This window comes from Quercus lobata, chromosome 2 (assembly GCF_001633185.2).
Source record: "Quercus lobata isolate SW786 chromosome 2, ValleyOak3.0 Primary Assembly, whole genome shotgun sequence".
Lineage (NCBI taxonomy): Eukaryota > Viridiplantae > Streptophyta > Magnoliopsida > Fagales > Fagaceae > Quercus > Quercus lobata.
Genome location: NC_044905.1, coordinates 97,825,121 through 97,837,441, shown reverse-complemented (window position 1 = coordinate 97,837,441; position 12,321 = coordinate 97,825,121). Strand labels below are relative to the sequence as shown.

Below are 12,321 nucleotides of genomic sequence, written 5' to 3'. Positions count from 1 at the left end.
AACACAAACAAATGGAAAAAAAAAAAAAAAAAAGGTCTCATGTTAATACAAACAAAGCATAAACTGAGAATTTTAAAAAATGGTCTCAAATTAATGCAAACAGAGTATAAACTGGGATTCAAACTGTGCATAGACAATCTTACTACTTATTCTAATATTGTAAACAGCTTTTTTAGACATGTTTACACTCGTAGCATCTCAAGTAATGACTTATTGGTTATACACATTTATGCCTTTATGGATATAGCAAACACCAAAACTGGTCTTGATATAGGGTTTTAAGGTCCACAAAGTTCCACACAAAACCAAATTAAACAACATCAACATTAACATGAACTAAATTTTCAACCAACCCAGATAAATAAAGAGAGCATTAAAAAGTTGCAATAAGTTGGAATAGAAAACATAATGAGTTAGGTTAGATTAAAAAAAAATGCTTTATTTCGTAAATTAACTTTAATTTTTTTTTAATGATTTTTATAAACTAATTATTTAGTGAACTTAGAAAGAAAGAAAAAAAAAAAGCATGAACAATAAGTTTAAACTACTAAGCAAATACGATGAGATAAAAAATAAAACAATTAAGCAAATCTCAAAACCAAAGACAAATACATTAATTTACAATAAGCAACACTATCATGTATATTTGATATTTATAACATTCTCTCATGACTTAATAACATGGCAATAGGAAATCTCCACTAAAAAAAAATCAACTACACGATAATATAATAATATAAACTTATAACATTATAAACATATAAACGTGAAGAAATTGGCAACCACAAAGTTATTTACTATTTTTTTAATGGCATTGGCAAACAACTACAAATGAAAATCAGTCAAAAGGAATACACTGTTAAACTTTAAAAGTCTAGTTTAGCATGTTAATCCCAATTTCGAAGATCAAAGCCAAATCCAAAAGATTGAAGGAGATGGTCAGATCTGAGATTTGGGGGAAGTAGTTGATAGCATTTGAGAGATATGAGAAGAGAGATTATCTGAGTTTTGGGTTTTGGGGGAAGGAGATGGTAGTGTGACAGATATGAGAAAGAGAGTTTTTTTTTTTTTTTTTTTTTTTACTGTGTTTTTGTTTTTTTTTTCCTTAGAAGTATCGGTTTTTTTTTTTTGGGTTTGAGTTTGAGTTTGAGTTTAAATTGGACTTGTTAGAGAGACAGAGTTTCACTCTCTGTTAAGTTTGAACTAAACAAAAATAATTTTATTTAAATATTGTGCTAATGTGGAAAATTGTGAGAGATTCAAAGAATTCGGTAATATAATAATATAAACTTATAATATTATAAACCTATAAACGAAAGAAATTGACAACCACAAAGTTATCTACTATTTTTTTTTTTTATAATGACATTGGCAAACAACTACAAATGAAAATCAGTCAAAAGCAGTAAACTACTAAACTTGAAAAGTCTAGTTTAGCATGTTAATCCCGATTTCGAAGATCAAAGCCGAATCCAAAAGTTTGAAGGAGATAGTTAGATCTAAGATTTAGGGGAAGTAGTTGATAGCATTTGAGAGATATGAGAAGAGAGATTATCTGAGTTTTGGGTTTTGGGGGAAGGAGATGGTAGTGTGAGAGATATGAGAAAGAGAGTTTTTTTTTTTTTTTTTTTTACTATGTTTTTGTTTTTTTTTTCTTAGAAGTATCGGTTTTTTTTTTTGGGTTTGAGTTTGAGTTTAAGTTGGACTTGTTAGAGAGATAAAGTTTCACTCTTTGTTAAGTTTGAATTAAACAAAAATAATTTTATTTAAATATTGTGCTAACGTGGAAAATTGTGAGAGATTCAGAGAATTCGGTAATATAATAATATAAACTTATAATATTATAAACCTAAAACGTAAAGAAATTGACAACCACAAAGTTATCTACTATTTTTTTTTTAATGACATTGGCAGACAGCTACAAATGAAAATCAGTCAAAAGCAGTAAACTACTAAACTTGAAAAGTCTAGTTTAGCATGTTAATCCCGATTTCGAAGATCAAAGCCGGATCCAAAAGTTTGAAGGAGATGGTTAGATCTGAGATTTAGGGGAAGTAGTTGATAGCATTTGAGTGATATGAGAAGAGAGATTATCTGAGTTTTGGGTTTTGGGGGAAGGAGATGGTAGTGTGAGAGATATGAGAAAGAGAGTTTTTTTTTTTTTTTTGGTTTTTTTTTCTTAGAAGTATCGGTTTTTTTTCGGGTTTGAGTTTGAGTTTAAGTTGGACTTGTTAGAGAGATAGAATTTCACTCCTTGTTAAGTTTGGACTAAACAAAAATAATTTTATTTAAATAAATTTAAATATTATGCTGACGTAGAAAATTGTGAAAGGTTCAGAAGATTCGGTTTTATATATATATAAATAAACAGTATCTAAACAAATCCTTAATAGAAAGGTAGTTTAAAGTTTAAACATCAAGCTTTAGACAAAAGAAAATTTGTTAAATTGTGTACTTCAATAGATTTAGATAAGCTAAGAGTGATAGACTTTGAATGATACTATGATTGCAACCATGGGTAGTCCTTCCTTAGGCTTTGTTTAGTGGTGCCTTTTACGACATTTTCAATTTTTAGGGTGTGTCAAAGTACAAAAGATAGCTCGCTTAATAGTCCTTTCACAAAGTGGCTTTAATTTTTTTACTCAAAATATAGTCGTGCTTTTCAATTTAAAAACAGAGGTGTAAAACAGAATTATATAAATTGAATTGGATAAGTGTGAAAAGCGAAGTAATATGAATTGAATTGGATAAATGTGTAAAGCGAACTTGACAACTTGTACAGCATCATTCAAATTGGGTTAGTAAGGATTATAAACTAGCCGAGTTTTGTTAAGTAGTGCATGTTCAAGTTTGGCTCGTCAGGAAAAATCAAAAACTCGAGCTTGGCTTGAGCTTGTGACAAGCTTGAAAATAGTGTTTGAGCTTGAGCTCGTGGGAAAGCCAAAAAGCTTGAGTTTGGCTTGGCTTGGCTTAATTAATTAGTCAAGCTAAACTCAAGCTTAATATCAAACTCAAACTCGAGTTCAGGTCAAGTTTTTGAACTTGAGATCTAAAAAAATTACATTATTAAATGCTTAAATCTCTAAAATTAATAAAAAAAGAAATAGAAAATAGTATACTCATTTTATCATGCATCTAATTTTACTTATAATTAGTTATTATTCAAATTAATAGTTTACATAATTAAATTCATCCATTCATCATTTCTTATCTACAGCTTCAACAATTGTTCAAAATACAATTTTTACAGTCACGTTAGATGGTGAAAGACTGAAAAAAATATCTGTTTATAACTATTATGAATGAGAAGATACTAACATACTTCTTTTTTCTTTTTTTTGTGAAAAATACTAACATATTTCATAATTTTACTTTAAATGATTGATAGGGAAGGATTATATGTGGCATACTTAATTATTTATTTATTTTCAAATGTAACTTTAGTCTAAAGTGGTTCTTCATCAGTTTAAAGGGAAGGAAAAAATTAAGTTAATATAGGTAGTGGTCTCACGTTGGCCATGTTATTATTAAGATATGTGTAATGAGTATATTTAGCTAACACATATAAACTTAAAAATGAATCTATACTTGAATTGTTGTGTATCAAGCCTAATAGTTCACGAGCTTGTTCGTGAACAAATTTTTTTGCTTTGACTCGGCTTGTTTATTAAATGAGCCTAAAACTAAGGTTCAAGCTTGACTTATTTTTAAATAAACAAACATAAACAAGTTTTTATCGAGCCGAGCTCAAGTTGTTAATGATCAACTTGGTTCATTTTCATGATCAACTCAGAGTTACATAAGTCGTTACAAAATGTCCCACTCTCGACCATGACTTGATTTGTCCTTATGAGTTATAACAAAGATGATTTAGCTAAAGCTTCCTCAAGTTGTTATAAATTAACCATCCTATAAAATGTTTGATAATGAAAAAACCGTAAAATGCTATAATTTTTTTTTTTTTTTTTGGTAATTTTCACAAAGTTACTTTCAAAAGGTCAAAATCCTGAGAGCAGACTATAAGACTTTGAAAAGGTGCTACAAATCTACAATTGAGCACAGCAATGATAAGAAACTGTTCATGCATTTTACAGTAGATTGCAGAACCAAAATTAGGTTAAAATACTACTACATAGATCTAATGACGCACATTCAGTTTTCAATTTTTCTAATCATTACCCGTGGTAGGTACGCAGAATTCCTATATGAAATGGGCTACCATCCTTTATGTCTATTTTGTAAATATTTGGAGGCATTAAAATATGTTGGTATGTTAGTAATGTCAAAGTCGGTATGCATTTTGTCATTGAATCATAATTCAGATCCATTAAGAGCAACTACAGGTACCAACCTACCAAAAGCTAACAGGAAATAGCAAAACGAAACAGGTCTTTTCAGGGGCAATGAAAATTATGATAATAGAGAACCCGGATCAAAGAGCTTGTGTTAGAAGAATTTCCCATTCGCCTGCCAACAGCATTACATAAGTTTGAATTTACTAAGTTATTACTGCCCGAAAATGATTTGATAAAAGCACTTGTAAGCATTACATCACTAGGGGAAATCTAGATACATAATTACAATAACATTACAGCTGAAAACTACCGATTCTAGCTTTTACAAACATAAGGATCATTCTGTATACTACAATCAGGAATAAGTATACAAAAATACAAGCTTGCAAGCTGCAACTCATCTCCAAATACGGCAAACCTCAGTTCGAATATGGGCCAAAATTTTGCCTGGCATGTCAATTTCTTACTCCCTGAACATCAAATAAGCTAAGTCAGACCAACAACACCACAATGTGGTTGTTATGTTTGACAGCACAAATAAAGAAGTTGATTTTTTCCTAGCTAGTACCTATATATTACATTAGTTTATTCTTTCTTTTTAAAGGGAAAGCTCAAGTTCCCAAGATACTGATGATGTTCTAAATAGCCTGTATCAAACACAAGTGCACACAGAGAAAGGGAAGAGGGTAAAGGCAAAGGGGAGTAGATATAAGCAGCCATTGTCAACAAACCTCCAATCCAAACTTTCAAAGCATGACTGCAGCAGCAGCTGCATTCTATCTTGAACAATATTCTACCTAGATTGTATACAAAATCCACCCTAATGCAGGTGCACATTCGTTAATTATAGAGCTATTGGCATGTAGCCAACTACTAGGGTTCAGAAATGAGGAAAAATTATTTAGTACTCCCAGAGTAAGAAACATGGTACTCCCCTCCTCTTACATGAATGGTAGATCCACCATTTATGTGAGAGAGTATCATGTCACTTTACTCATGGAATATAGAATAATTACTCAGAAATGAGTGGGCTGGGCATATTAGGTGGGTCATAAACGGATAAGCATCTGGAACCCAAAATCTCAGAATTGTTTTCATTTCATAAGGTTTAACAATTGACAAAAAACATTTTTTTTCCTAGAAAAGAGCAAATGATCAACATCCCTTGCACAGAAGACTTCCACGATACCCTCAATATTACATCCTAATCAATTCACAAATTTAAGACCACCCTTGTCTAACATTATTTTCAATAAGCTACTTTTCTACCATCAAAGCACAATCTTGCGAGCTCCAAACACAACCAAGAACTAATCACAAGGCAATAAAAATTCAAATAATATATAACTAGCATCAAATTTACAGATTCATTGCTGGAAACCAGATCACAAGAAGAAGAAGAGACAGAAAGAATGAATTATACCTCAGCTGGTGATGAAATGATAGAATCCCTATCAGAATTAATATATATAAATATATTAATACCATCCAGTCTCCAGCATAAATATATAAAATATTTCAACAACAGATGTAAGGGATATGGGGAATACCTTGGCCTCTCAGACTTAGCAAGATGTTTAGACATTATGGATGCCTGAAATGAGTGAATTATTGTGTTTATATTAATCATCAAACCAAAAACCAAATAAATAAGGGAGGAATGTACTAGATTGTTAAATATTTAAAAAGTGAGTAGTTAGAAAAGATCATGGCTCTAGTTATATGAATTGGAATCGAGAAAAACATTGTTGAACAGATCAAATATGTTTTACAAACTCCACTGATAAGACTTTTTAAAATCATAATTTTCTTCTTCACTTTGGGAAGTAGGGAACATCCTTTAGAAAGATGCACCTACCTATGTACCGTTTCTATGGATCATTATACAAATTCTCAAGAAGTTCAAGCTTTATAGATTTAGATTCAGCATGTGACAACTCAAAAGGGAGCTAAATAAACCAATTCCCCTAGCCGTGTGTAAAGTATTTAGATTTAATTAGGATACATGCTCGAAAAAATTGATTTAGAGGGAGTTACAGGTTTTGAGCTACAAAATGAGGAAAGCAAGAGACAAGGCTAAATTCAATGGACAGAATAATTGGGGATTAACATACAAAGAGGAAATGAACTATATATTAATAACATATTCATTTCACTTGGAAGGTACTAAAAAAAATTGCATTATGATAAGCAAGGAGCGGATAAACAAAAAATTCATCTAATCCAGATAATAATCCAAAGAAGAATGCATTACATCCAATCTACGATTTGCATAAAAAAAGACAAATAGTACCTGCTCCTGAATTATGCTCCTTGCCTCAACAAGTTGAGCTTCAAGTTCAAGCTCCCTTTCAGTTGCTTCAGAAGTAACTTCTGCATCTTTTTGTGCATCTTGCAATTGACCCATACGCTCCTTCAATTTCCAAAGCATAAAAAGGAAATCATGTTAACAACTTATCTTGGAACCACGTGATGAACTGGAAATTGGTAGTGGGGGTGGGGAGGAAGTACCTTTATGGAAGCCATCTTATTTCGGAGGCTTTCCTCTATTTGATCTCTAGCCATATGAAAAGGCAGGTCAAAGACATCCTGCAAGCCATGAACTCTTAAATCCTATATACAGCACTATAGCATAGCAAAAGAAAACACTTCATCCTTTAAAAAGTTTTCATACCGTCTTCCCTCCCAACGGGGACTGTGAGGGGTCAGTTTCGACTCTTTCATTGGCAGCCAAAGATTGCTTGGACAACCCATTAGGAGCATTTATAAAATCACGCATATCCGCCTGTAAGTCAGCCATGCCTACCGGATGTAAAAACCCATTGATGGAAGTGCAGTGATGGAAACCCAAAACAGTAACCTTAACCTTAACAACATTAATAGAATAGTAACATAAACCTGCATTGATCGCAGTAAAGCCCTTAAATCAGTATTCTCTGCCATCAACTCCTGATTTTTTGCCTCATATGCATCCACCTGCAAAGAGTATGTTAATAATAAATAATCTAGTTGCTGTCTAATATAAACAAGCCAACCCTGCTACATACAATCTTTTTATAGAAATCATTGTCGGCCTTTTTCCCATTCCATGTTCCACGTTGTCGCCCTTCTTTCTGTTTAGACATGTATACAAGTCATTAGATGAATAAAATAAAAAACAATTAGTCCTATCACTATTGTCGGCCAATAAATACCTGAAGCAAATTCATTATCTCCATGCCTGATCTTGATTCCTTCTTTTTCTCCATCAACACTTGGTTTAGCCTTTCCTGCAACTTTATGTACTCTTTTTCTTTTTTCTTCATCTCATGTATCTGTTGAGTCCTCACTTGCTTTTGCAACATCAAAATATGTTGTCAATATTGTCAGGATTTGTTTGATTTCATGTAGTAGATAGCAAAAGAACTCCAATACATCAAAGTGTCCTAACCTGATTACCAATTACCATTCTTTGAAACTCATCTCGCTCCTGCTGTAGCTTTTCAATCTGAGCCTTAAAAGCTGCAGTGGCTTTGGCTTCCTATATGAAATTACCAAAAGATCTCAACAAAAGGATCAGACAGATAACACAACTTCAATTTGAAAAAATAGTGAATTCCTAACCGTTCGCGTAATGGTTGCTATCTCCCTATCTTTGGCTTGTATTTGTGCCTCAAGCCTCTCAACTTTAGCCTCTAATCTTGATATGTCTGATAGTAGCCTATAACATTAAAAACAATAAGAATTATATCGAAACAGCATTTTCAAATTCGCATTTTTATACTCAGAAAAATTTGAATGTAAGACCTTCCCCAATGCCACCATCTATTATGTTCACGTATGACATTACAAATGGACTAAAATCAGGTGCTTGGTTTGAAATAGCAACAAGTTCACCACCATAAAACAGCTTTTAAGGGGTCCTTAAAGCTGAAAATAATCATAAGGCTGAGGGTTTGTCTGGTTGTCTAACATAAAAGAGTTTTAATGGGGCGTCTGGGGCCAACTAAAAAATAGCTTATAGGAAAATCTCTACAATTCACTATTCATACTTTATAAATCTAGAACTTTAAAGAACTATTCACCTTAATTTGCCAAACACTTAAAACACCAAAGAGCTTCTCAGATAAAACTCTATATCACAAAAGCTCTACTTCCTACAACAATGCCAAACAAGCACTAAGGCTGAAATTTAAAGCTTTAGGAAAAAGTTCTAGAATTCTCTGTTCATGCTCTATAAATCTTGAACTTCAATTCATTGTAATTTGCCAAACACTCCAAACACTAAAGAGATTTTCAGTTAAAGTTGTATATCACAGAAGCTCTACTGCTAAAGCTACATAGTTAAAGCTCTACTACTTACAGCAACGCCAGACAAGCACAATATGCCTATACGAATGAATGGATATGACAATGAACTAAGAGACATCGAATTCGTAAAAAGTAAACTCCAGGACAGATCAACTTTCCCCAATGCACAATCTAAACGAATGTGATTAACCAAATTTTGATGAACTAGACATGACACAGATGCAGCATTTCGTATAAAAGAATCAAAGTGAATTTGAAGCAATTGGACATGTTATGGCAATTCCAACAGTACCGCTGTCTTTGGTCGTTAGCAGAGTCTCTGAATTCAACATCGCGCTGCCTCTGCTGAAGCAACGAGTACATACAATTGCAAGTCCTCGCGATCGAAACCTTTAAAAAAAAAAACACATAAGTTTCGATTGAATCAAAGCAAAAAACCGAAGGAATCAAGACGAAAACTCACCGGATCATTGGCGAAGAGATCGAGCGAAGCCGGAAATCCATACGTAACAAGCGTTTGGTTCAAGTACTTTGCGCAGTGGTCCAAGTTTCCAACATCAGCAAATGCATGCTCTCTGAAGCAAGCAAGAAAGTCAGAAACCCTAGAAATCAGTACATTAACACACAGATAGATACAGCAAAAATGCATAGTAACACTCACTCTGTACAAGTACGGATCAAAACCCTAGCGAGTGAGAGATCAAAATGCAAATGCAGATATATAGATATACTTTGTGGTGTATATATATAAATATATACTCACCCGGTTGTGAAGGCGGAAGTAGGAGACGACTGCGAAGAAGAGAGAGAGAGAGAGAGAGAGAGTTAGAGTGAGAAAATGAGAGAGAATTGGAAGAGCATTGTTAGGGTTTAGAAGGATCGTACTCTGAGATCGAAGTCTGCGTCAGTCGCTGGCATTGTTGAGAGCTTAGAGAGAGGGAGAGTCTCTCTCAGTTAGATCTGACTTCGGAGCGACGAGAGATTTTTGAAAATTGAAAAAAAAAAAAAAAACGTTTGGAAGTGGTGGAAATGAAAATATCTCAAACGGACTCGTTTTGGACTTTTTGAATTGGAGGGACACTCACACTGTGGTAGTTAAATTATACTTTTTTTTTTATTTTTTTGAGAAAGTGGTAGTTAAATTAGACTTAAAGGTTGATTAAAGTCCGAAGGTTTTGGGTATTCTGTGGTTGGATGCAGTGAGGTTTTGTACAGTCTGCCTATTATATTGGTTTGTTTGGACAGTATTGTCGACGTGGTGGTATTTGGTTGGCTAGTAGTTGTTTGGCTGAATTAGTTGGGTGCGGAGGATTTTGACTCGATAGGGCTTTTGCTTTTGCGCATGGCGCCACAGGCACAGGCCCACAAGCCTCAAAAGAAGCATGTTTATGGTTTGGGTTCCGTGCCACAACAATATCCTAATGGACCTGACCCGGCGGTAATTGAATCAAATATATTGGGTAGTCCATCGAGTCCTTATCAAAATAAAAATTAAAAAAAAAGACTTTTGCAATCCTAATCTTAAGAATTACTTGAGGGAGATCACGACTCATTACACAAATCTCTCATTTGTGGATGTGGTGGATCAACTAATGCAAAGATAAAATGACTCAAAGATTGCAATATTTTTCACAATCAGCTGGATGATTTGAAATAAGCGGAATGAGGCTCGCTATGATCCGGATCCCACTGTTCTAACCTGGTCTGTTGTTGCCCATGCTTTAGAATACTTGGAAGCTAATTTTGAAGTTTTGTCTTGAGTTTTAGTAAAATAGTCTTGTTTTTTCTTGGGCATTTTTTTATGTAACTTTGATTACAGTTGCTATTTTTGTTAGGTGGTGAGAAAGCTATGTAGCTATTTCAGATTTAGCATTGTTAGGTGGTGAGAAAGCTATGTAGCTATTTCAGATTTAGCATGGTTGTTCTTTACTGCATTACTTTTGTATAAACTTATTATTTCTTTGAATAAAATTCTACCGTTTACTCTCCAAAAAAAAAGAATTACTAATCTCTTGGGTTCAATTAATTTAACTAGTAAAGTTTATTGTCGTTAAATAAGAGAATTTGAATTTGAACTCTGTCAATATCATAAAATGAACGTCATAAATTCAAATTATATCGTATCTATTAATAATAATTAGAAAAATAAAAAGCAATTAATAATCTCAAAATTTTCACATGTTTTTGGGAAGGCTTAAACTTTCTTATAAATTCATTTTCTAAAAGGGGAAAGAATGTCATTTGATCACAACTACATATTTTATTGAATATTGATTAATTAAGGGAAATGATTTTTTTCATTTATCTTTTATTTTTCCGCATTAATACGTATTACATGATGTGATCCATAATGAATCCCACAATATTTCACATAGTCACATGAAAACAAATAAAAAAATGAGTGATGCACATAATAATTTGTTCATACACCTTCTATAAATTCTGGATGTGTTCCTTTTCCCTTGAATCCATCTGCATCAAATTAAATTTTAATGTGCACTAGATTAAATTTAAAAAACAATAATAATAATTAGTGTTAAAGATATACTAGTTTAACGTAATAGGCCCAAACTCAATTCTTCTAGTTTAAGATTTAGCCTATTCTATATACTTATGTTAACATTGAGCTAACATATCTCTAACAATTAGAATGAGTTCACCACAATTTTTTTTAAAGAGGAAAAAAAACAACGATACAAAATAGAAATATTAACTTCACTCCCCCCCTCCCCACCCCCAACTTGATTGATCATTGACTTTTTTCCAAAGAACATTTCTCATTAAACGTTTATAGTCTAAACAAATGGATCTATGTTAACTCACTCAAGGCTATAAATTAATGAATCAATATGTTTATGAATAGTTTAAGTTCAACTTGTGAAAAAGCTTGTTTATTATTTGTTTAGCAACTATAGTTTAAGTTTAGACTTTACTATTAAAGAGCTAATCTGAAACATAATAATGTGTTACAAATATTAACTTCACATCCCCCCCCCCCCTTCTTCCCTCCACCGCGACCCCAAATTGATTGACCATTGACTTTTTTCCAAAGGACATTTCTCATTAAACATTTATAGTCTAAACAAATGGATCTATGTTAACTCACCTAGGGCTATAAATTAATGAATCATTATGTTTATTAACAGTCCAAGGTCAACTCGTGAAAAAACTTGTTTATTATTTGTTTAGCAAACAAGTCAAACTCTAGTCTAAGTTTAGACTCAACTATTAAACGAGCTAATCTAAAATATAATAATGTGTTACAAATATTAACTTCACCCCCCACCCCCAGCGCGGTCCCCTCCCCACCACTAAATTGATTGACCATTGACTTTTTTTCCAAAGGGCATTTCTCATTAAACGTATATAGTCTAAACAAATGGATCTATGTTAACTCACCTGTGGTTATAAATTAATGAATCAATATATTTATGGATGGTTCAAGTTCAACTCGTGAAAAAACTTGTTTATTATTTGTCTAGACTCGACTATTAAACAAGCTAATCTGACACATGATATTGTGTTAGTGAACATAAAACTCGATTGAACTATATATATATAGACACACACACTTGTATAAAAATATACTTATACACACTTGAAATTAAATTGTATAAATTTGTATATAGGTTCATGTGATATCAAATTATTATTTGTAACTTATTGATAATATAAATAGTCCATTCGTAGCAAAATTCATTAATTTGTGAAGGGGTAAAAAAATTTAGTCATGATT

General features: G+C 32.6%; 1 protein-coding gene across 2 annotated transcripts; it reads right to left on the bottom strand.

Moving 5' to 3' along the window:
• Window positions 1–4,479: 4,479 nt before the first annotated feature.
• On the bottom strand, window positions 4,480–9,647 carry LOC115977433 (afadin- and alpha-actinin-binding protein). 2 transcript variants are annotated; one of them, XM_031099274.1, is made up of 15 exons: window positions 9,471–9,647; window positions 9,349–9,377; window positions 9,049–9,160; window positions 8,878–8,975; window positions 7,899–7,995; window positions 7,726–7,815; window positions 7,490–7,627; window positions 7,343–7,408; window positions 7,194–7,271; window positions 6,970–7,080; window positions 6,807–6,884; window positions 6,589–6,708; window positions 5,846–5,889; window positions 5,719–5,746; window positions 4,480–4,765 (listed from the first exon to the last, which is right to left on the bottom strand). In XM_031099274.1, the coding sequence occupies exons 1-15, from the start codon at window positions 9,501–9,503 to the stop codon at window positions 4,751–4,753; spliced, it is 1,137 nt and encodes a 378-aa protein (XP_030955134.1). In that variant the 5' UTR covers window positions 9,504–9,647; the 3' UTR covers window positions 4,480–4,750. The 2 variants fall into 2 exon arrangements, with proteins under 2 accessions (XP_030955134.1, XP_030955135.1); XM_031099275.1 differs by lacking the exon at window positions 5,719–5,746.
• Between the last annotated feature and the right edge of the window lie 2,674 nt (window positions 9,648–12,321).

Coding starts and splice junctions, on each gene's coding strand:
- LOC115977433 (XM_031099274.1), bottom strand. CDS start 9,503: ATGCCAGCGACTGACGCAGACTTCGATCTCAGA. Junction 7,272..7,342: donor ATGATTTCTATAAAAAGATT/GTATGTAGCAGG, acceptor TACTCTTTGCAG/GTGGATGCATATGAGGCAAA. Junction 5,890..6,588: donor GGAGCATAATTCAGGAGCAG/GTACTATTTGTC, acceptor CACTCATTTCAG/GCATCCATAATGTCTAAACA.